This window comes from Salvia hispanica, chromosome 6 (assembly GCF_029641045.1).
Source record: "Salvia hispanica isolate PSC_SH4W2 chromosome 6, Shi_PSC_v1, whole genome shotgun sequence".
Lineage (NCBI taxonomy): Eukaryota > Viridiplantae > Streptophyta > Magnoliopsida > Lamiales > Lamiaceae > Salvia > Salvia hispanica.
Genome location: NC_142697.1, coordinates 1,163,748 through 1,186,189, shown reverse-complemented (window position 1 = coordinate 1,186,189; position 22,442 = coordinate 1,163,748). Strand labels below are relative to the sequence as shown.

Here is a 22,442-nt window from a genome sequence, read left to right as displayed (position 1 = left end):
GTTGTTATGTTTACATTTATTTGGTTTATTTTGTTTAGTTTTTCATTGAATTAAAGCGACATGCACAATATATTACTCCGCATTTAATTATTCAAGAAGAAGCACTAATTAGATTGATGATAAAAATTAAAAACATTGTTTATGAAGTAGGTCGAATAATTGCAGCGTAATAACCATAAAAATTAATCTGTTATACTCTGCATAACCAACTAATCACAACATAAATACTTAACAACTCTGAATTCTGTTTTTCATGAAAAAACGTTTATATTTTTTACACAAAACATGGCTCTAGGCATAGTAATTAAACAAAGAAAATCGGTATCTAAGTCGATTCACACACAAAAAAGATTAAAAATACCAACGTAAATCAGTCATTTTTTCTTCCAAAAATCAACGCAAGCATGAATGAGTTGCATAATCCAAGGTAAAACTAGAAACTAACATATGGTGAGTTCGATTACATCAATTTATCATATCACAATGGCTTCAATTTGCTTCGGAAAGCTGGATACAAAATGTCTGGCGCGCTCCTTTGCTTCGTTTCGTGTGGTTGCCACAATCTCCGGCAAAGGCCTCCTCGTTTTGAGTAGATGGTAGTAACCAGTCTTAGTATGAATGGCAACACTTTCAATCAATGGACCAATCTTGATCAGTTCCAACAGCAACTCTTCTTCGACCGAGCACCCAACATACCCCTCAATTTCAACCACCTTGAGATTACTATGTACGAATTTCATAGCATTTGCAGCACTTATAACAGGAAACGGCAACTCTACATCTCCCTGTCATGATGAAGAGCAACAGATTTAAGAACTCGTGTTTGAAAAAGGAGATTTAATTTGAAAAAGAAAACAACAAACTCGACTATAGTGAAATTGTGCAGATATAGTCGATGTGGAATAGTACCAAATATGACGAGAGGTCTGAGTAACGCACCTGTGACAAAAATGAAATTAACACACACAGATAAGACATTGTCTATATCAATAATAGCACTCTTAAGATGGAAACATAACATAAAAGAGATCATTCCATTTATGATGATTATGGATTTCTCAATCAAGTTTAAGACTTGGTGATTCTTTAACTATTTTTGTGTTATAATCACTGCAGCAAGCTGAATCACAATCTTTGACCTTCGAGATGTATACTGCACCAGAATATCTACGAGGCCAATACAGTATACTTGTGATGCTTGAGAAATGCGACCAAAGACTACGGTAGAATGAAAGCAGAGGACCCCAAAATCAAGTCAACACTATGCAACAAATTATGATTATATATCTTGAAAACATGAGACAGAACCAAGTCAGATGAGGATCAGAGACATTTTGCAAATGAAATTGTACACAAGATCAATTCAAGAAAGAAACTACAGATTTAGTTCACCTCAATCCTAAATTCGCGTAATTGTGGAGATGCATTGACTAACGATGTGAAAAAGAGAAGGCTTTGACGACCTTCAGTGTGAACTTGAACTTCCAGCCGTTTGAGGGAGCATAATTGGGGCAAATCAGGCGAAGCAACAATTGGTATATTGTATACCTGAGAGGGGGAAAAAGTTACATAGTCAGAAAAATAAAAAAGTGGCAATCTTTAGTTACATATGAACAAGAATAAGGTTATGCATTTTTACTCTATTCACTAAGCGGAAATCCAATATGAGCTTTTCCAGCTGAGCTGAATAGCTCGAGTGTTGCTTGGGTTGTAAAACAAAGGAAATACAGATACCATCATCAATAGTTAACTCGCAAAGATTTGGAACTCTCTTCAAAACCAAACTATTCTCCTCTCCCCCGAATGTCAATGAGACAATACTGGCAGATATCTCCAGACACTGGAGCTTGCTGCAACTTCTTATGTACAAAACTCTCAAGCTTGGTGGATCAACAACTTTAATATTCTCTGTGATACTAGAGTAATCTATGTGCAACTTCTCAAGATTGGGACACGATGCAAGAAAGTAATGAATCACCTCATCTTCGACATTAACATGCACCAATCTAAGGTCTCTCAGGCGGTAAAAAGGAGAACCGAAGCCTAGTGAATATGATGATAATAACTTCTTAAGATCTGGGAAGGGATACATACTGGTAAACAAAAGCATCAACTTGAGCCTCTGAACTTGCTTATTCATAGCAAAGTACACCAAATCGTCAACTGCACAAGCTATGCTCGAACCGTTATGTTCAAAATCCTTTTCCCTCATATCAGATCTAATAACCATGCCCTCAATACATTGACCTTGATGATGCTTCACCACAGCATTCACCCATGCCAAGAACTTTTCCTTTTTCCTTACATCCGCAATGGCAATGGTAGTCTCCCAGCTATCAAATTTCAGAGTGCCATTGACAAACCTCCACAAATATCTCCATCTATGCGCGAGGACACTCATCCTCGCAGCTTCCTTAACATTCATTTGAGACAGAATCTTAATCACTACATCATCACTCAATTCATCCAAACCCCCATTTTCACTCCCCTGAAATTGTACATACATTAACACAAAATTAAAAGGCATTTACACTAAATACGACTTTAAATATGCATAATCCATTAATCACAACGCAAATTTGAATAATCACTTCGCGAGTTTGAATAATCAGCCGCTTACCTTCCAATTTCCGCTTCGATGACGCTCTGGTTTTGTAGAATTGACGAGATCCATCGAAATATGATAGCTTATCTAAATCTAAATGTAAAAGAAGAGGAAACAGTAAACAATCAGAGAAATATTAGCTTCGATTCACAAATCGAGATAGCAAATATTTCGATTCTGCTCCTTCAAAGAGATACTCCCTCCGTCTCGGAGTATTAGACTCACTTCTGCACATGATTTAAGAAATTGATATTTAAATAAATAGTTAAAGTTGAAAAAGTAAAGTATGAGAGAGGAAAAAAGTAGGGGAGAGAAGAGAGAAAAAGGTAGGTGGAGAATAAAATAAGATAGATGCTTTTTACTAAAAAAAGGAAATGAGTCTAATATGATGGGACATCCCAAAAGAAAAAGTTGGTCTAATACCTTGGGACGGAGAGAGTATTTGGCTCTTCTATTTCTGTAAAAAATTTTAATAGGCGCTTTCTTGATTTAAAGTTTGGGTTTGAGACTTGGGCCTCCAGATTTGGGCTATAAAGCAACAACAAAATATGATATGGAATTAAGAAATACACTAGCATGCATTTAATTAGAGATTTATTAATTAATTAGTTGCAATAATATATAATTATATATATAATTGGTAAAATAAGAAATAGATGGATAGAAAAAGTTTCTAAAATTTTATTTGTAGAGAGTGAAAAAATTTTCCGAAATTAGAATGGTCCCACTTTGGGCCTCTAGATTTGGGCTATAAAGCAACAACAAAATATAAAATGGAATTAAGAAATACACTAGCACGCATTTAATTAGAGATTTATTAATTAATTAGTTGCAATAATATATAATTATATATATAATTGGTAAAGTAAGAAATAGATGGATAGAAAAAGTTTCTAAAATTTTATTTGTAGAGAGAATGAAAATTTTTTCCAAAATTAGAATGGTCCCACTTTTCATGGAAAGATTAGAATTGATGGGGAGTAGCATATTGTTAATTTTTACAACCAAGGACGTCATTTTGCGTATGAACATGCAACATGATTTAACTCATTAGATATGATGTCCCTGTTTGATTTTCAAATTATCATAAAAATACAATTTCACAAAAATCGACATTAGATAATTACAAACTAATTCAAAATCAAGTAGGGGTGTAACAAAGTAAACAGTAAACACTCCCCGTCAGAGAGAAATATCAGCTCGATTTGCAATAATTGAAGAAAGAAAATCGGTAACAAAAATAAATTCACACACGAAATATTAAAAATACCCACCATAATAAATCAGTAATTTTTTTTCTTCCCAAGTATGAAAGAGCTGAGCATAATCCTAGGTAAATTTAGAAACTAACAAATGGTTTATCAGTTTATCATGTCACAATGACTTCAATTTGCTTAAGAAAGCTGGATACAAAATGTCGGGCACGCTCTTTAGCTTCGTTTCGTGTGGTTGCCACAATCTCCGTCAAATGCATCCCCGATCTCTGTGGCTGTAGAAAGTAGTAGTAATCAGTCTCAGTATCAATGGCAACCCTTTCAATCAATGGACCAATCTTGATCAATTCCAACAGCATCTCTTCTTCGGACGAGCACCCAACATACCCCTTAATTTCAACCACCTTGAGATTACTATGTACGAATTTCACGGCATTTGCAGTACCTATAACAGGAAACGACAACTCTACATCCCCCTGTCATGGTGAAAAAGTATCAGACTTACGAACTCGTATTTGAAAAAGGAGATTTATTTTTCAAAAGAAAACAACAAACTGGACTATAAGTGAAATTGTGCATATAGAGTTGATGTGGAGTACCAAATATGACGAGAGGTCTGAGTAACGCACCTGTGACAAAAATGAAATTAACACAAACAGATAAGACATTGTTTATATCAAAAATAGCACTCTTAAGATGGAAACATAACATAAAAGAGATCATTCCATTTATGATGATTATTTCTCAATCAAGTTTAAGACTTGGTGATTCTTTAACTAGTTTTGTGTTATAATCACTGCAGCAAGCTGAATCACAATCTTTGACCTTCGAGATGTAAACTGCACCAGAATATCTACGAGTCCAATACAGTATACTTGTGATGCTTGAGAAGTGCGAGAAAAGACTACGGTAGAATAAAAGCAGAGCACCCCAAAATCAAGTCAACACTAAGCAGCAAATTATGATTATATATCTTGAAAACATCAGACAGAACCAAGTCAGATGAGGATCAGAGACATTTTGCAAATGAAATTGTACACAAAATCAATTCAAGAAAGAAACTACAGATTTAGTTCACCTCAATCCTAAACTCGCGTAACTGTGGAGATGCATTGATCAACGATGTGAAGAAGAGAAGGCTATGACAGCCTTCGGTGTGAACTTGCACTTCCAGCCGTTTGAGGGAGCATAATTGGGGCAAATCAGGCAAAGCAACGATTGGTATATTGTATTCCTGAGAGGGGGAAAAAGTTACATAGTCAGAAAAATAAAAAATGGCAATCTTTAGTTACATATGAACAAGAATAAGGTTATCCACTTTTACTCCATTCACTAAGCGGAAATCCAATATGAGCTTTTCCAACTGAGCTGAATAGCTCGAGTGTTGCTTGGGTTGTAAGACAAAGGAAATACAGATGCCATCATCAATAGTTAACTCACAAAGATTTGGAACTCTCTTCAAAACCAAACTGTTCTCCTCTCCCACGAATGTCAACTGTTCCCCTCTCCCTCAAATGTCAATGAATGTCAATGAGACTAGACTGGCAGCAGATATCTCCAGACACTGGAGCTCGATGCACCTTCTTATGTACAAAACTCTCAGGCTTGGTGGATCAACAACTTTAATATTTTGTGTGATACAAGAGTAATGTATGTGCAACTTCTCAAGATTGGGACACGATGCAAGAAAGTAATGAATCACCTCATCTTCGACATTAACATGCACCAATCTAAGGTCTCTCAGGCGGTAAAAAGGAGAACCGAAGCCTAGTGAATATGATGCTAATAACATCTTAAGAACTGGGAAGGAATACATATGTCTAAACAAAAGTCTCAACTTGAGCCTCTGAACTTGCTTATTCATAGCAAAGTACACCAAATCGTCAACTGCACAAGCTATGCTCGAATCGTTATCTTCAAAATCTTCTGCCCCCATATAAGATTTAATAACCATGCCCTCAATACATTGAAATTGATGATGCTTCACTACAGCATTCGCCCATGCCAAGAAATTTTCCCTTTTCCTTACATTTGCAGTGGCAGTATTCCAACGATCAAATTTCAGAGTGCCATTGACAAACCTCCACAAATATCTCCATCTATGCGCGAGGACACTCGTCCTCGCAGCTTCCTTAACATTCATTCGAGACAGAATCCTAATCAGTACATCATCACTCAATTTATCAAAACCACCATTTTCACTCGAAATCAGTTTCCCCTGAAATTGTACATACATTAACACAAAATTAAAAGACATTTACACTATATATGACTTTAAATATGCATAATCCGTTAATCACATCGCAAGCATGTCCATCACCCATTATCAACGCCGCCATAGTAACTAGAATTGCGTTTTTCAAGAATATACACATGAAGCCTTTACATTTTACACCAAACAAGAGTTTATTTAAAGACATAATAATCACTTTGAAGGTATGAATAATCAGCCGCTTACCTTCCTATTTCCGCTTAGGTTATACCCCCTCTGTCCCATTAGAAATGCAACGTTTTCCTTTTTAGGTTGTCCCATTAAAAATGAAACGTTTCTTAAAATAGAAACATCACTCTCTCTACTTTTCCCCCTCTCCTACTTTACTCTCTCTTCATCAACTCAAAAAAACAATACTGCATAAAATCCCGTGCCGGAAACCAAATGTTTCATATTTATTGGGACGGAGGGAGTACTCCATTAGCTTCGATCACAAATCGAGATAGATACCTAAACATATAGACAACTGGAATATCGATTCTGCTCCTGTAAAAATTTATAATCGGCGCTTTCTTGATTTATTTATATTGTTTGGGTTTTTTATTTGGGCTTGGACTACTATATGGATTTGAGGTTTGGGCTTCTAGATTTGGACCTATAAAATAACAACAAATAAAAAATAGAATTAAGAAATACACTAGCACTAATTAGAGATTACTCCCATCTGTCTGCGAATAGGAGTCCCATTTTTCCATTTTAGTCCGTCCGCAAATAGGAGTCCCGGTTCACTTTTACCATAAATAATAATAGGATCTCACCTTCCACTAACTCATTCCAGTCACATTTCATTTAAAACTAATATATACAAGTGAGACTCTTATTCCACTAACTTTTTTCCACCTATTTTTCTTAAAATTTCTTAAAACTCGTGCCGCCCATAAATGGGACTCCTAATGGCAGACGTAGCAGTGGCGTATGTACATTGTAACAAGGGGTATAATTGTACCCCCAAAACTTGTTGTTTATAATATTATACTAAGAAATGTAACCAAAATTCAGCTATAGCCTAGTGGTCAAAAGTCCAATATTTCTACCTAGAGGACTAGGTTCGAATCCTCTCTCCACCATTTGTTCTCCTTTAATTTCTTTTAAGACTTTGTAGAGCACTCCCAATGGAGTTCCCTTATTTCTCCCTTATTTCTCCCTAACTCCTGCCACATCAGCGCCACATCAGCATCACATTTTATCCCCAGTTTTTAGCCAACCCCTACAATGGTTTCTCCCTTATTTCTCCCTTATTTCTCCCTAACTCAACATTTCATTTTTACATCATCACTAATTTAATTGTTTTATTTTTATATATAATAAAGCTAGCTTATTTAATTTATAAAGATAAATCAAATAAATAGTAATAAAGTTCGTTGTATTAAACACGGGTACACATTACAACGAAGAAAATTAAAAAAAAAAAAAGTACACGAATGGAAATAAAAAATCAAAAAAAAAATTCAAAGAAAAAAAAATTCAAGGGCGGTGGGCGCGGTTTCTATTTGCCCACAATTCTTCGATGATATCGTGTTGTAGTGCTTGATGGGCCTCCTTCTGGTGTATGTCCATGAACGCCTGGAACCGTTCATGTTCGTTGTGCGGTACACCCTGGCGGGCGGACTCGGTTGAGACACCGTGACTCGATGATGCAACACTTGGGTCGTTGGTGACGTCGAGGACGCCTTCGTGTTCATCTTCGATGATCATGTTATGCATGATGATGCACGCATACATGATATCGGCAATATCCCCCTGGTAGAAAAAGCGCGTCGGACCCTTTACCAGTGCAAATCGCGATTGGAGCACCCCAAATGCCCTCTCCACATCCTTGCGCGCAGACTCTTGCGCTCGGGCAAAATACCTTCTTCTATCTCCGAGTGGGCATCTGATCGTCTTCAGAAACACGGGCCATTGCGGATAGATGCCGTCAGCCAGGTAGTACCCCATGTTATGCACATTGCCATTGGCCGTGAATTCGATGGAGGGGCCTAATCCGTTGATCCGCTCGTTGAAAAGGGGCGAGGAATTGAGAACATTTAGGTCGTTGTTCGACCCGGCTATACCAAAATAAGCATGCCAAATCCAAAGCCGTTGGTCGGCAACGGCTTCAAGAATGATGGTGGGATGCGTACCTTTGTAGCCGGTAGTAAACTGGCCTCGCCACGCGGTTGGGCAGTTCTTCCACTGCCAGTGCATACAGTCGATGCTGCCGAGCATCCCCGGAAAGCCGTGGGTCCTCCAGTGCCAATCCAGTAGGAACTGGCAGTCAGCTGCGTCCGGCGAGCGAAGGTAGTGCTCCCCAAATATCTCTCGCACGCCCTGACAGAAATTCTTCAGGCACTCGTTGCCAGTCGTCTCGCCGCATTGCAGATACTCATCGAACATGTCGGCGGACCCTCCATATGCCAACTGCCGGATGGCAACAGTGCATTTCTGTAGGGGCGATAGTCCGGGCTTCCCTGCTGCGTCTCGCTGGAGCCGGAACTCGGGGTAACGCGCGGACAACGCATTAACAATGCGCAGGAAGAGGGAGCGGCGCATTCTGAACCGGCGACGAAATACATCTGCCGGATAACGTGGTTCCTCCGCGAAATAATCGGCGAACAGCCGATCGTGCGCACCAGTGTGGTTGCGAGGGATGTATCGGCGCCGCCGGCGGATTGGCCGTTGGGGGGGTGGCTGCTGCATTCGAGCGATCTCGCTTTGTATGCAGCGGGAGATATAGTTGTTGATTGGGTTGTTGGCGAAACCCGCTACATCCCATCCGGTGGGAGCGGGAGGTACCTCTTCTTCGGAAGAAGAATGTGATATTTCCTCGTCGGACTGAGCACGAGACGATGAATCAGAACTCATTTAATAAAGATGGAGAGAAAAAAGATTGAAAATTTGTGTGAATGAAGTTTGTGGGTGATGAATGGAGGAAGAGGATGAAATATTTATAGGGGTGGGATAAAATAGCCGTTCGGCCAAAAAAAAAAAAAAAAATTTTAAAAATCGCCGATTATCGCCGAGCGTCGCCCACAGTGGCCGGCGATCGCTCGGCGATAATCCGGCGATAAATCGCCACTCGGCGAAGCAACGGTAACATTATCGCCGAATTATCGCCGACTTCGCCACAATGGCCGGCGATAATTCGGCGATAATCGGCGATTTATCGCCGAGAATTCGCCACCTCCATTGGGAGTGCTCGTATGTGTTCAAAGCCATGTTTTTTTTAATTCCTTTTTTTTTAATTAAAAAATACAGAGAATATTTAAAAAAAAAACAGAAATATTGTGAAAACAAAAACAAATAGAACTAAAAGGATTAGCTAAAATTTGAAACTTTAAATCGTTATAACTATTTTTTGCACCCCCATATTAAAAATCTTGGATACGCCACTGGGACGGATTTTATTAATTAATTTAATTGCAATAATATATAATTATATGTACTAATTAAAGACAATTGCACTTGGGATAGCCGTTGCATGAGCGAATTTATTTTGTAACAATTTGTTAGGGCATTTACAATGGGAAGCCCCTCCGACTCCGGCCACGCCATCACATTCATTCCCTTCTTTTTCTGTATTAGGCCGCAACTCTCGTATCGACGCCCTATCCAAGCCAAAACATTTTGATTTGCACTATTCATTATCTAGCTTTAATATACGCATTCACATTTTACACAAAACATGACTTTACTCAAAGACATAATAACTAACACAAACATGTTGTATATTGATGTTGCCATAAGTACGCAATGAAAATCGGAATCAAATAGTAAATTGATATACAAAAAGATTAGAGATACCAAAGGGCGTATGAATGAGCTGCATAATCCATGATAAATTAGAAACTAACATATGGTAAGTTCGATTATACTTATCAGATTATCATGTCACAATGGCTTCGGAAAGCTTGATAACATGGACATGTGCTAGTTGAAGATACTCGATAATTAACAAGCATTACCATTACTCAATAAAGCCCATTTTTATGGTGGTAGAATTTATTATGAAAATTCGGGAGGGGGCATTATTAATTGCTAATTGCTACTTATAAAACTAAACATATACTAATGTTCTCGGTAAAACAAAATGTGAAAGAAAATATTGAACTCATACAGATTTGAATGTAAATAGTTCATAGAAATACGCTAATGTAAGAAGAATCTTTAGAAAAAAATGCTTATATTTGTTTGCATAACTTATATAAACAAGTAAGGTGATAGATCTTGCACATGCTCTCACTTTATTTTTAAAACATAGATACAATAGCATTATTATAATTTCTCAAAATTATAAAAGAAATGGACAAAAATATGCCACTTCAATTAGCTATGATGCATGATACTCTTTGTAATAAAAAAAAATAAAGTTCAAACTTTATTATTCTCTCTATCATCAATGTTGGCTACCCATATAATAACCATTAATGAAATGAAACACCCATAACCGGATTACCAAGACCAAAAGAAGCTTCTAGAAGCATGCATTGCTGATATGACTCAATTGTGCCACTCCCTTGCATCACATCCTTCACCAATTCTTTATAGTAATTCTTCAACTTTTTTAGCATGCTCAAATACTTGAGCTCAAGCCACTTGAGTTTCGCCTTCTTATAGAGCCTCGGCAGGGAAAAGCCGTGACGAGACTTTTTCCCGCCGACACGAACGGTGGGGAGCCGAGGACGTCTGCGGCCGAGGCTCCACCGGAAGGGGGTGGCGGAGTGGCGGTGGAGGGTGAGGCTTTTTTGGTTGAGGGACATATCTTTTTATTTTGCTGGGATGAAATTGAAGAGTGGAATAGAATTTTTATATAGGAATAAAGTTTGGTGGTTTGACATTTTTATTACGTTACATATATATATCTGAGGGCATTTTTGTAAATATATGTTGATGAGACGGTTGCTTCCTTAAATACTCCATCCGTCTGATAGGCTTTAATTGCCTATCTTGAAGAAAAGGGGTGATTAGCGTGAATTTGAGAGAGATTGAGGGAGATATCGGTTTTCTCCAAGAGGGAGAAATCGTGTTTGAGAAAATGATAAATATTAATTTAATTCATTCTGCTTGATAATAATAAAAGACTCCACACATATTATAAATATGTGTGGTACAAAAAGATCTTCTATAAACTAGGAAAGCAAATCAAATCCTAACCACTATGGAAAGTAAATAAAATCATAATAACTAAATAATACTAAAACATAAATAAACTAAATAAATATACAGAGAGAATATCAGCTCCCTTCCGGAATAAAATAGAATATCAGGTCCCTATCACCGTCCCAAGAAAGATGACCCATTTTTTAGGCGGCACGAGATTTTGTGCAAATTTATTTTGTGTGTTGAGAGGAGAGAGTAAAGTAAGAGAGAGAGAATAAAGTAGAGATAAATGTGTTTCCATTTTAAGTAATGGGTCATCTTAGTTGGGACAAACTAAAAAGGAAAGTGAGTCATCTTCAATATGACGGAGGGAGTATTTTTTTAGCAAACTGTATTAAATGCATGAATGTCATCTAACTTCTACCTCTAAATAGTAAATTACCAAAAAAAAATGAAATATTTATCTTGTCATCGAACTTCTACCTGAAATATATGGATTTTAAATTAGTTTTCGTTTTTTTACAAGGTTGTTAGTTTTTGAAGAATTAATTGAAGTACGGAAAAATTGTTCGACATATTAATTCATCGTGGCTAGTTCGAATGTATTTCCAATCATAGCATGTAGAGTTTTCATGTTCTCACCTCGAAATAAATTTGGGGTGACCCAATATGAAAATACAGCCGATAGATAATTCATAGTATAATCAATAGTAGTAATTTTTTTATAATGTGGACGTTATTGTTTTTAGACACAATAGAAAATTCATCATTCAAGAGTCAATGGGATAGGAGTGAATTAATGTGATTTTGAAAATTCGGAACATAGGGATGAATGAGATGGCATTGGAATTTCAAGTCGAAAGGCATAATAGATTAGGACAAATGTTGGATTTATCAGTTTTGATTTATGCAATCAAGTTGTTATGATTACATTTTTTTTTGGTGTATTTTGTTTTTCATTCAACTGGAATGCACAATTATTATATTTAATTATTTAGAAATGAAGCACTAGTTAGATAGTCTTAGATTGATGATAATAACCGAACACAAACATGTTGTATACTGATGTTGCAATAACCGATCGAACAAAGAAAATCGGCATCAAAAAAAATTTGCACACAAATAAAGATTAAAAATACCCACTATACTAAATCAGTCATTTTATTCTCCAATAAAATCAGTCATATTTCCCTACAAATAAATTAGAAACTAACATACTAAGTTCGATTATAAGTTTATCATGCCACAATGGCTTTTGCTTAAAAAAGCTAGATACATACAAGATGGCTGGCACGCTCTATTGCTTCGTTTCGAGTGGATGCCACAATCTTAGTCTCAGTATCAATGGCAACCCTTTTAATCAATGGACCAATCTTGATAAGTTCCAACAACTCTATTAGAATATTAACAAATAAATTTGATTTTGTAATGAAAATATATATTATACAATATCTAGATATCATATAGAATTCTCTACATATAAGTAAGTATTAAAATATTTAGATATTTTAGAAAAATTCTCTAGACTATAGATATTATTTAAGAAAATATCAAGATTTTTATAGAAAAAAATATAGATATTTAGAATATAAAATAATTAAATAGAGAATTCTAGAATGAGTTAGGAATGCCAATAAATATGTTAGAGTTCGTACCATTTTGCACAACTTAAGTTTAAAAAATAAGTATTCCTTAGTTTTCTTACATCACCAACATCTCCTAAATCATTTCTCATGCTCCCTTCGTCCAAGGAAGATGACCCCTTTCTTGGGCGGCACGAGATTTTCTGCAAATTTATTTTGTGTGTTGAGAGGAGAGAGTAACGTAAGAGAAAGAGAGAATAAAATAGAGATAAAGGTGTTTCCATTTTAAGTAATGGATCATCTTAGTTGGGACAAACTAAAAAGAAAAGTGAGTCATCTTCAATGGGACGGAGGGAGTACATTCCACCAATTCTCCTCTCAAATATTTTCTCTAAACTAAATTACTCCTCCAACATTATATGAACAAGAATAAAGATATGTATTTTTACTCTTATCAGCGAGCTAAAATCCAATATCAGTTTTTCCAGCTGAGCTGAATAACTCGAGTATTGTTTGGATTGTAAAACAAAGGAAATATAAATATTATCAACAATAGTTAACTCATAATGATTCGGAACTCTCTTAAAAACCAAATTATTTTCCTCTCCCCGAATGTCAATGAAATAAGACTTGCAGCATTTTCCAGATTCTGGAGCTCGTTGCAACTTCTTATGCAACTCTCAAGCTTGGTGGATCAACAACTTTAATATTCTCTGTGATACGAGAGTAATGTATGTGCAACTTCTCAAGATTGGGACACGATGCAAGAAAGTAATGAATCACCTCATCTTCGACATTAGCATACACCATTCTAAGATCTCTCAGGCGGTAAAGAGGAGAACCGAAGCCTAGTGAATATGATGATAACAACATTTTAAGATATGGGAATTGATAAATACGGGATACGTAAGTGTCAACTTCGTTCAATATCACCAAATTTAAACGCCAGAATAAAAAATCACGAAATTTAGATCTATTTGCAATTATTTCAGTGGAAAAATCAATTGTTATGTACTGTAAAATACTCCATCTGTCTTCGAAAATATGAACATTTGGTTTGACATGAATTTTGATACATAATTGGTAAAGTATGAGAGAGATAGATATTAAAAGTTTTAAAAATATTATTAGTAAAGAATAGATCCTAATTCATTAGAGAGAATTTCTTTTTCAAAATTAGAATATTCCTACTTTTCAGAATAGATTGAAAAAAAAGAAAAATATCATACAGCGAGTAGTGTATTGTTAATTTTTACAACTAAGCCATGTCATTTTGTGTACTAACATGCAACATGATTTAACTCATTAGATATTAATGTCCCTGTTTGATTTTCAAATTATCATATTAAACACAATTTCACAAAAATCGACATTAGATAATTACAAACTAATTCATATTTCACTATCTATCCGTCTCTCTTTTTAAGTTACTAAAATAAAAACTAAAATCGATCAGAATTCATGAATTTTCGAAATTTATTAGTACAATCGTAATATATTGGAAGTTGGCTGTATGTTGTAAATTTAATCCTGAGTTGTGATGAATATAGTACTACTTGTTTATTTTGAGTTGTGTTCTATTGATAGAACGTGAGGTTCTATCGATGCAAAAAGAGCACGCGTACGACAGATATTGATCGGAAAATATGATAAACACACCTAGTTGAAGTTCTAGGGTTTTGGAACAAGAATGAGAAAAGAAGTATTTTATTTCTTAATTCTCAATGAATCAAAATGATAGAGAATTCTATTATTTATAGAATTCTAAACTCTAAAACCTATCTTGCTAAGCAAGCAAAATAAATAAATAAAAAGATTACAAAAGATATGTAAATCAAATAACTAACTAAAATAAAAGATATGATATTAGAGATGATCTTCGGCGAGATTTGCTAACTCGAGGACCCTATCAACTCTCCCGCCGTTGAAAACCACCTTGACCTCAAGGTGGGTCATGAAAGAAGAATAGAGGCGGCTCGTCCTCAAAGTGAAAATGGAAATCATAATAGCAGTGGCCAGTAGGGAAAGCTGCGACGAGAAAGTGTAACTGGAGTAGAACTAAGGCAGTCCCTACTCGGTTGGCTGTAGCTGTAGATTTAGACTGATCATTGCTAACATTATTGTATTCTTCTATCAACTTGGCGTAAGCAAATACTACATTGACAGCATTTTCAATAGGTGTTTTCTCCCAATTTCTGGCAGTAGCACTATAGATTTGCACAATCCTTTCAATAAGGGTAAATGGCCTAGCAACCTCTACACCAACCCGGCTCACATCCACCGTAGGTGGCATCACATCTGTGTGGAACGAGAAGGCACTCGAGATAGTGAGCTCCTCTGTACTAGAACTCTGCTCCATTGCCCACATTGAGGCCTTGCTCCGACTCCCAGTTGCCAAAGAGAGCAGCCCCACAAATAAATCCGGAATCCTCAAACTACTCAAATGGGAGCCATTACAAGAAATCTCACCAATCACATTAGTAGCTGATAAATTCAAATACTCAAAACCAGAAAGCATAACAGCTTGCAAGAGCTCTTGCTCTTTAAACCAATTGTGTGCAAGATTAAGGTGTCTAAGATTCACATCACAGCCTAAACCGATCGCAAATCTCCCACTAAATGCATTCTCAGAAACGTCCAAATGCAGCAAATTCGACCAATTGAAGGTGGAGCTGAAATTTACCTCAGCAATGCGCACTGCTGCCTCGGTGCGTGACGGTGGGGGGCGCCATGTGCGTGTGGACGAGGCATTTTGCGGTGTATGTCTTATTGGATTGACCAGAATCTCACTAGCCGAAACTTTCTCACCCGCGACGTATGATGTCCGTTGCCTGCTCACTCTCCGGCAGCAGTGACACTTTTTCTGGGATTTTGAAACGTTGCCGGGATCATCAGAGTGACTTGTTTTGTGGTGAACTAAATAACCATCTACTACACCAGCGATGTGCTCAACAAAATGAGAATCTGGGGCCATGTTATGTCCGTCCCCCTTCATAGCGAACACCATCTCTTCCATGAGGCAAATTGTTGCAGCATCATCAAGATTAGATTGTGCAGTGGCTAAGGAATCTATCGCCACTGCCTGTTCATAAAAATTTGTCTCCGTGTGATTATCATTATAAACCACAGGAACACCTATTGCCTCGCCAGAAATATCCCGAATATGCCGAGCCTCAACCGGAAATTTTCCGTCGCCCCTATTGCAGTTTGGAAGTGGCAATTCAGCATCAAAACTCCACCCAGAATAAGACTTTGGGCTACCAAATCCAAGGAATTGATCAACATCTCTTATTGCATCCATTGGATCAAAACCAAGTTCATTAGAAACACCACAATTTGCCGATCCCATATTCTGGTTCATATTCCCATCACACACAATTGAATTTAAACTACTCCCATTAGCAAAAATATTGCTAGACTCCGCGTTCAAAGGACGAGCAACAAATTGATTGTCAACAATTGAAGGCAGAACATCTAACATATTCTTCTCAACCACACATGAAACTGCCTCTTCAGAGAATTTCGGAGCAAATACCTCTTGTGTGACCTCCTCCTTTTGCTGCGATGGCAGGCAATTGGGCTCCTGGTTCACGACAGGAAACGCTGTTGTGCAATTGGGTTGCCGCTGTTCTAATTGCTGTGCGATGGTGAAAGTTTCCTTGAGTGTGCTAGGCCGTCGCATCAGTACTATGTGTTTCAGTGGGGGTTTGAGGCCCGCAATGAACAAAGAGGATAGCGTCGTCTCCCTGATGTGCGAAGCCTTTTGTAGCAATGATTTGAACGATGCTTGATAGGCTTCGACGGTAGAAGTGTGCCTGAGAGTAGCCAATCGACCGACGTAGTCATATAAATCGGGATCAAATCGCTGCTTAACGGCTAGCAAGAAGTCATCCCAACCCTTTCCTTTGTTATTTTCCACCCAATATTCTCTCCAATCTGATGCTGGGTGATCGAAGAGATATTGCGTAAGATAAAGACGATCATCTAGTGGTGTGTAGTGGTGATTATAGTACTTTTGGATCCTACAGATCCAATCTGGAGCATTCTCTCCGTCGAAACGTGGTGGCTCGAGGTGGAGGCGTGGCACGGCCCAAGGTTTGATACCCAGAGGTGATTTTGTGACCGACGGCGGAAGAGGCCAGCTCCGCTGAGGTGTTGCAACCGGCGGCTGGTCCGGCGGCTCCTTCTGTCTCGCCACGGTAATGGCAGTTGTGAGCTTGGCGAGGGATTCCTCTATTTTCCTGTGAACCTGGTAGGAATATTCATGCAACGGTGGTGGAGCGTTGTTGGTGATTGTTTCCATCGCCACTGATAGTGGGGTGAAAGGAATAAGGGAATGAATTTTGGGAGGGATTGTTGCGTGAGATTTGAGGGGATTTGAGGGGTGGAATGGTATGGAGGAAGAGTAAACAATGAAAGCACCAATTGATAGAACGTGAGGTTCTATCGATGCAAAAAGAGCACGCGTACGACAGATATTGATCGGAAAATATGATAAACACACCTAGTTGAAGTTCTAGGGTTTTGGAACAAGAATGAGAAAAGAAGTATTTTATTTCTTAATTCTCAATGAATCAAAATGATAGAGAATTCTATTATTTATAGAATTCTAAACTCTAAAACCTATCTTGCTAAGCAAGCAAAATAAATAAATAAAAAGATTACAAAAGATATGTAAATCAAATAACTAACTAAAATAAAAGATATGATATTAGAGATGATCTTCGGCGAGATTTGCTAACTCGAGGACCCTATCATCTATATACTTGACGACAAAGATTTATTAAAATAAGCACACGACAGTGACATAGCTTTATAATTGAGAAAAGGCAATATTGGATCAAAATATAAAGATGACGGAAGCACTGATGATATAGTCAGATTACTTTCTTATATTTAGTTCAATGATTGATTAATATTTATCGTAAATAAATAATATTTCTGCATGTATTCTGGTACATTATTGAAACTTAAATTAGTGGCTAAATGATAGGTGATTTTTCTAATTTTAATTATGTTGCGTGTCTTTTTTTTTTTTGTCATTTTCAAGTTATAAAATAAACTAATTTTTGGAAATCAATTGTGGAGTATTATATTATAGTACGTGTTTTTTGCACATATTTCCAAATTTGTAAAACGATGCATTGAAATATAACTCAATTTTTCCATATAAATTTCTAAACTTTCTTTAAATTCTGATTTTGTATATCAATTTTACAAATCAATAAATTAATTACAAAATCTATAAATTAATTATATGTGATTGGCTGATTGCTCACATGAAAAAAAAATAACTATACCATATCAATAATCGGAATATCGGCTGGAAATTCGCTGAATTTGTGCCTTGTGCAAAATTTTCATTTCAATTAAGCCTATTAAATATATCGATCTTGATTATAATACTATTTTATCAAAATAATTTAATATACTACACACATAATGAAAATATATATACCATAATTAGCTGTGGGGAACTACAATTTTGATATACATGTGCAGTATAGCTGTTTGCACATTATTTTGGTTAAATTAACAAATATAGTTTATTTTAATTTTTCAATTTCTTGTAACTTGAAACTAGCTTCAAAGATTAATCAACATTGACTCTATTGATTTGTGCCTCATTAATTACTATAAGATTCGTTGTCTGAACAACCTCATATAAGAAGAAAATTTCTAGAAAAAAAAATACTACCTGTATTTGTACATGATCTGAAATTAAATAACTTGTCAATCACTTTTATAGTATACAAAAGAATTAAAGTGACAGATCTCCAATTTATTTCTGAAAAACTGAAACATAATTATTAATTACAATCGCATTCTTACAATTCCTCAAAATCATCGAAAATCTCAACTAGCCACTATGCATAAAACACGATTTGTAATAGAGAAATCTGAGCTCAAATTAACTTCACATACCAATGTGGATTAATTACTTGAGTGATAACTATTCATTGAAAGGCCCATAACTGGAATACCGAAAGAAGCTTCTAGAAACATCCGTTGCTGATATGACTCAATTGCAGTGCTCCCTTCCATCAAATCCTTCATGAATCCTTTATAGTAATTCTTCAATTTTTTGAGGATGCTCATATACTTGAGCTCTAGCCACTTGAGTTTGGCCTTCTTGCAGAGCCTCGGCAGGGAAAGGCCGTGGCGGGGCCTTTTCCCGCCGAGGCGAACGGTGGGGAGCCTAGGCCGTCTGCGGCCCAGGCTCCACCGGAAGGGGGTGGCGGAGTTGCGGCGGAGGCTGAGGGTTTTTGGGTTGAGGGGGGCAGTTTCGGAAGACATATTTTGGGTGGAAATGGAGAGAGAAAAGTGTTGACATATAGAGTGGTTATAGTGCTTTTATATATATAGGGATAAAGTTTGGTGGTGTGACATTATCATAACTATTTACGTTACATGAGCTAGGGCATTTTTCGTAAATATATAGAGCTTCAAATTTTTTTTGGCAAATTGTATTAAATGTTCCTTCACTTTCTGTTGAAAAAAAGATAAATAATTAGTGAGTTTAGTTTAATGTGAATAAAGTAAAAAAAGATAACGAAGATAAACAATAGAAGAATAAAAGAGATTATGAAGTAAGAAATACACCTTAAATGGATTGGATTTTGTTTAAATAGAAATGGTTGAATTGTAAAGTGATTGATCTAAAAAGGAATATGATGCAACACTAGTGGAATGAAGAGAATATATGTTGTTGTCCAACTTCTATCTCCAGATAAATGAATTACCGTTACTTTTTGATAAAAAAATTTTATTTTTCATTGAACTTTTATCTCTATATATTTGGATGTCTAAATGATTTACAATTATTTTAATGTTTTTCATCATGTAGAGATTTCAATAGGTCACCTTGAAATAAAATTGGGGTAATCTATTGTATAAATTTAGGCAATAGAACATTAATAGACTCGAGAGCAATTTTTTACAAAATGAAATCATGTAAAAGTTATTGATTCTTGACTCAGTAGAAAATTCATATAATCAAGAGCACTTTTTTACAGAATGAAATCATCTGAAAGTTATTGATTCTAGACTCAGTACAAAATTCATATAATCTTGAGCACTTTTTTACAGAATGAAATCATTTGAAAGTTATTATTTTTAGACTCAATAGAAAATTCAAATCTAAGAGCATTTTATGCAAAATGACATCATGTGACAGTTAGTTGCATTTAGAATAGAAAATTTATATTTTCATGAGTAGATTCTTATAAAATGAAATGATTGTGAAAGTTATTGTTTTTAGACTCAATTACAACTAATATTTTTCCCTATTCAGTATAAATCTCCATTATTCATGATACCATAATCCTTCTGTCTCTTTAAAATAAAAACTTTAGATATGAAACATGTTTTAATGGAAATTTAGATAAAGTAAGAGAAATGAAGAAAAAAAATAAGTAAAATAAGAGAAAAAAAGAAAGAAAAGCAGTGGAAGTAGTGTTAGTAAATTAAACAGTCAATTTCTTTAATTAAACAAAAAATTCTACTTTTAGAAAAAATAACCAAAATGAAAAAATTTCTATTTTTAATAAAAAGATCGGAGTATGATTTTTGTGACTATAGGAACTTTGCTACATGCAATAACATGAAACCTGCACGCAATGATAACAATCTAATTCAAATCAGTTCGATGTCTTAAAATAGGTCAAAATGTCATGAAGTTTAATTGAATTTGTTCGCAAATCTTTTCAGTTAAATTATAGGCAAATCAAGATATTAAACACCCGTCTTTGTTGGTGTTTTTTATCATAAGATAATTTTGAATAAATCAAAATTTTATGTTTTATAAATTGAAAAACTTATTAGAAAGAGAAGTTGGATAAGAGGGAATATTCCATGTTTATTAGAAAGAGAAATTGGATAAGAGGGAATTGAATGAGAGTTGAAATTTGGCACCGTTGGGATGAGAACTGAGAAGCATTGGGAATTGCAGTGGAAAGGCATGGGAAGATTGGGACAAATATTGGCTTTTTCAGTTTTTATTTACTAATCAAGATAGTTATGTTGCATATTTTAATTATTGGTGTATTTTGTTTTATTTTACAGTAAAGTGACATTCACAATAAAACTTGCCCAAAGTTTACTGAAACGGTGATTAAAATCGAAACTGTGAAAATTTATCCGAACCGAAACAGTAGCTTTTTGAACCGTGGTTCAGTTCAGATTTAAATATTTTCGAACCGAAACTGTACCAGAACCGCAAAAAAGCACCGAAAAACCATGAAACTAAGCCGGAACTGCAAAAAACCGGCGATTTGGAACCGTGAAAAACTGTTGGAAAACCACCGGTTTAGAACCGAAACCGAAACCGTAACCACGAAACATCCTCACGGTTCAGTTCCGGTTCGACAATTTCTAAAACCGGAACCGTGGACACCTCTATCCATGGTATAATATTTAGGAAGAAGCACTGATTAATTTGATGATTAAAATATTGAGCAACAAAAATAAATTATGGTTGAAGTGACAAGAGTAGTATACTATTCTTCCATCCACACAATAAAACAGAAGTAGGTTCAATAATTGCAGCTTAATGATCATAAAAATTAATCACTTTGTTTGTAGCAAACAAACACATAAGCAATGCCAAGACATGATTACAAATCCAAACTTTACACAATTAAAATACAATTAATTGATGATACAAGAAACTTATTTCAAGATCAAAGCCTCCATTTCAAAATTTTGGTCGGATTTAATTTTATGCGATTAATTTTAGAAGGAAAAATAGCACATTATGAATCTGTGATGGTAATTAATTTGAGTAGGTATACAAAGACACAGGCTTAAAATAAATACAGCTCTGTTGAGTACACCAATTTCGAAAATTTGACCTTGCGCAATGCATGAGAAGAAACACTTCCCAATGAAATACTATTGCAAACCAAATACTCCATCTGTCTTTTAGAAATGAACAGTTTTCCTTTTTATCTGTTCCACTAAAAATGAAACAAAATAGAAACAATATTCTCTCTACTTTTTCTTTTTTCTTACTTTACTCTCTTTATATTAACTCACAAAACAACACTACATAAAATCTTGTGCCGAAAAGCAAATGTTACACATTTAATGGGATGGAGGGAATACTTCCTCCATAAAAAAAAAAAAGAAAAGAGGGAGAGAGACAAAATTGTAAATGAAAGATTTTAGTTCATAATTGTTAACAAGAGTGAAGGAGAAAAAATTTGATGGAAATAGTGTTAGTGGATTGGAGGTTTTACATTTAGAATGATGCGTATGATTAGTATTGGTTTAAAAATTTTCATTTTTTGAAATAGTCTAATTTTGTTGGACGATCCAAAATGGTAGTACTAGTCTATTTTTTTAAGTACTCAATTCAAACGTAATATTCAATTCTCTATGAATATTTTGGATTTCTTTTTCTTCAAAATTCAAATTATAGTCTAAAATTGTTTGTATATAAATAAAAAAATATATTTTATGTCAAAAATTTAATTAAAATTTTTTATTTAACAAAAGTATTTTATGAAAAAAATACTCAATAACACGGCCAATAAATATTCATTTCTGCACAAACAAAAAGTTTACCCCAATTAAGCATTGGGCCTAAGTGAGTTAGAGATTGATTTTGAGCTGAAAAAAGACCACAGATGAATTGGGCTTGGGCTTCTGAGTTCTGTTTGGAAATTATTTTTGTAAATTGAAAAGAGAAA

General features: G+C 35.5%; 4 protein-coding genes across 7 annotated transcripts; all 4 read right to left on the bottom strand.

The window, feature by feature from the left end:
• Positions 1 to 334: 334 nt before the first annotated feature.
• On the bottom strand, positions 335 to 2,817 carry LOC125203988 (F-box/LRR-repeat protein At3g26922-like). Of its 4 annotated transcripts, none has more exons than XM_048102525.2 (5): positions 2,621 to 2,816; positions 1,640 to 2,488; positions 1,393 to 1,548; positions 910 to 939; positions 335 to 785 (listed from the first exon to the last, which is right to left on the bottom strand). In XM_048102525.2, exons 1-5 carry the CDS (start codon positions 2,672 to 2,674, stop codon positions 474 to 476), a joined length of 1,401 nt encoding a protein of 466 aa, XP_047958482.1. In that variant the 5' UTR covers positions 2,675 to 2,816; the 3' UTR covers positions 335 to 473. The 4 variants fall into 4 exon arrangements, with proteins under 4 accessions (XP_047958482.1, XP_047958483.1, XP_047958484.1 ...); XM_048102527.2 differs by having other exon boundaries at positions 590 to 785; positions 1,464 to 1,548; positions 2,621 to 2,817; XM_048102526.2 differs by lacking the exon at positions 910 to 939.
• Positions 2,818 to 5,329: 2,512 nt separating this feature from the next.
• Positions 5,330 to 6,158, bottom strand: LOC125205103 (F-box protein At1g80960-like). Its single transcript, XM_048103920.2, has 2 exons — positions 6,120 to 6,158; positions 5,330 to 6,037 (listed from the first exon to the last, which is right to left on the bottom strand). Exons 1-2 carry the CDS (start codon positions 6,156 to 6,158, stop codon positions 5,330 to 5,332), a joined length of 747 nt encoding a protein of 248 aa, XP_047959877.2.
• Positions 6,159 to 10,491: 4,333 nt separating this feature from the next.
• Positions 10,492 to 10,827, bottom strand: LOC125205102 (uncharacterized). The gene has a single exon (XM_048103919.2). The coding sequence runs from the start codon at positions 10,825 to 10,827 to the stop codon at positions 10,492 to 10,494; it is 336 nt and encodes a 111-aa protein (XP_047959876.1).
• Positions 10,828 to 18,684: 7,857 nt separating this feature from the next.
• Positions 18,685 to 19,047, bottom strand: LOC125205099 (uncharacterized). The gene has a single exon (XM_048103916.1). It carries the CDS (start codon positions 19,045 to 19,047, stop codon positions 18,685 to 18,687), a length of 363 nt encoding a protein of 120 aa, XP_047959873.1.
• Positions 19,048 to 22,442: the final 3,395 nt, after the last annotated feature.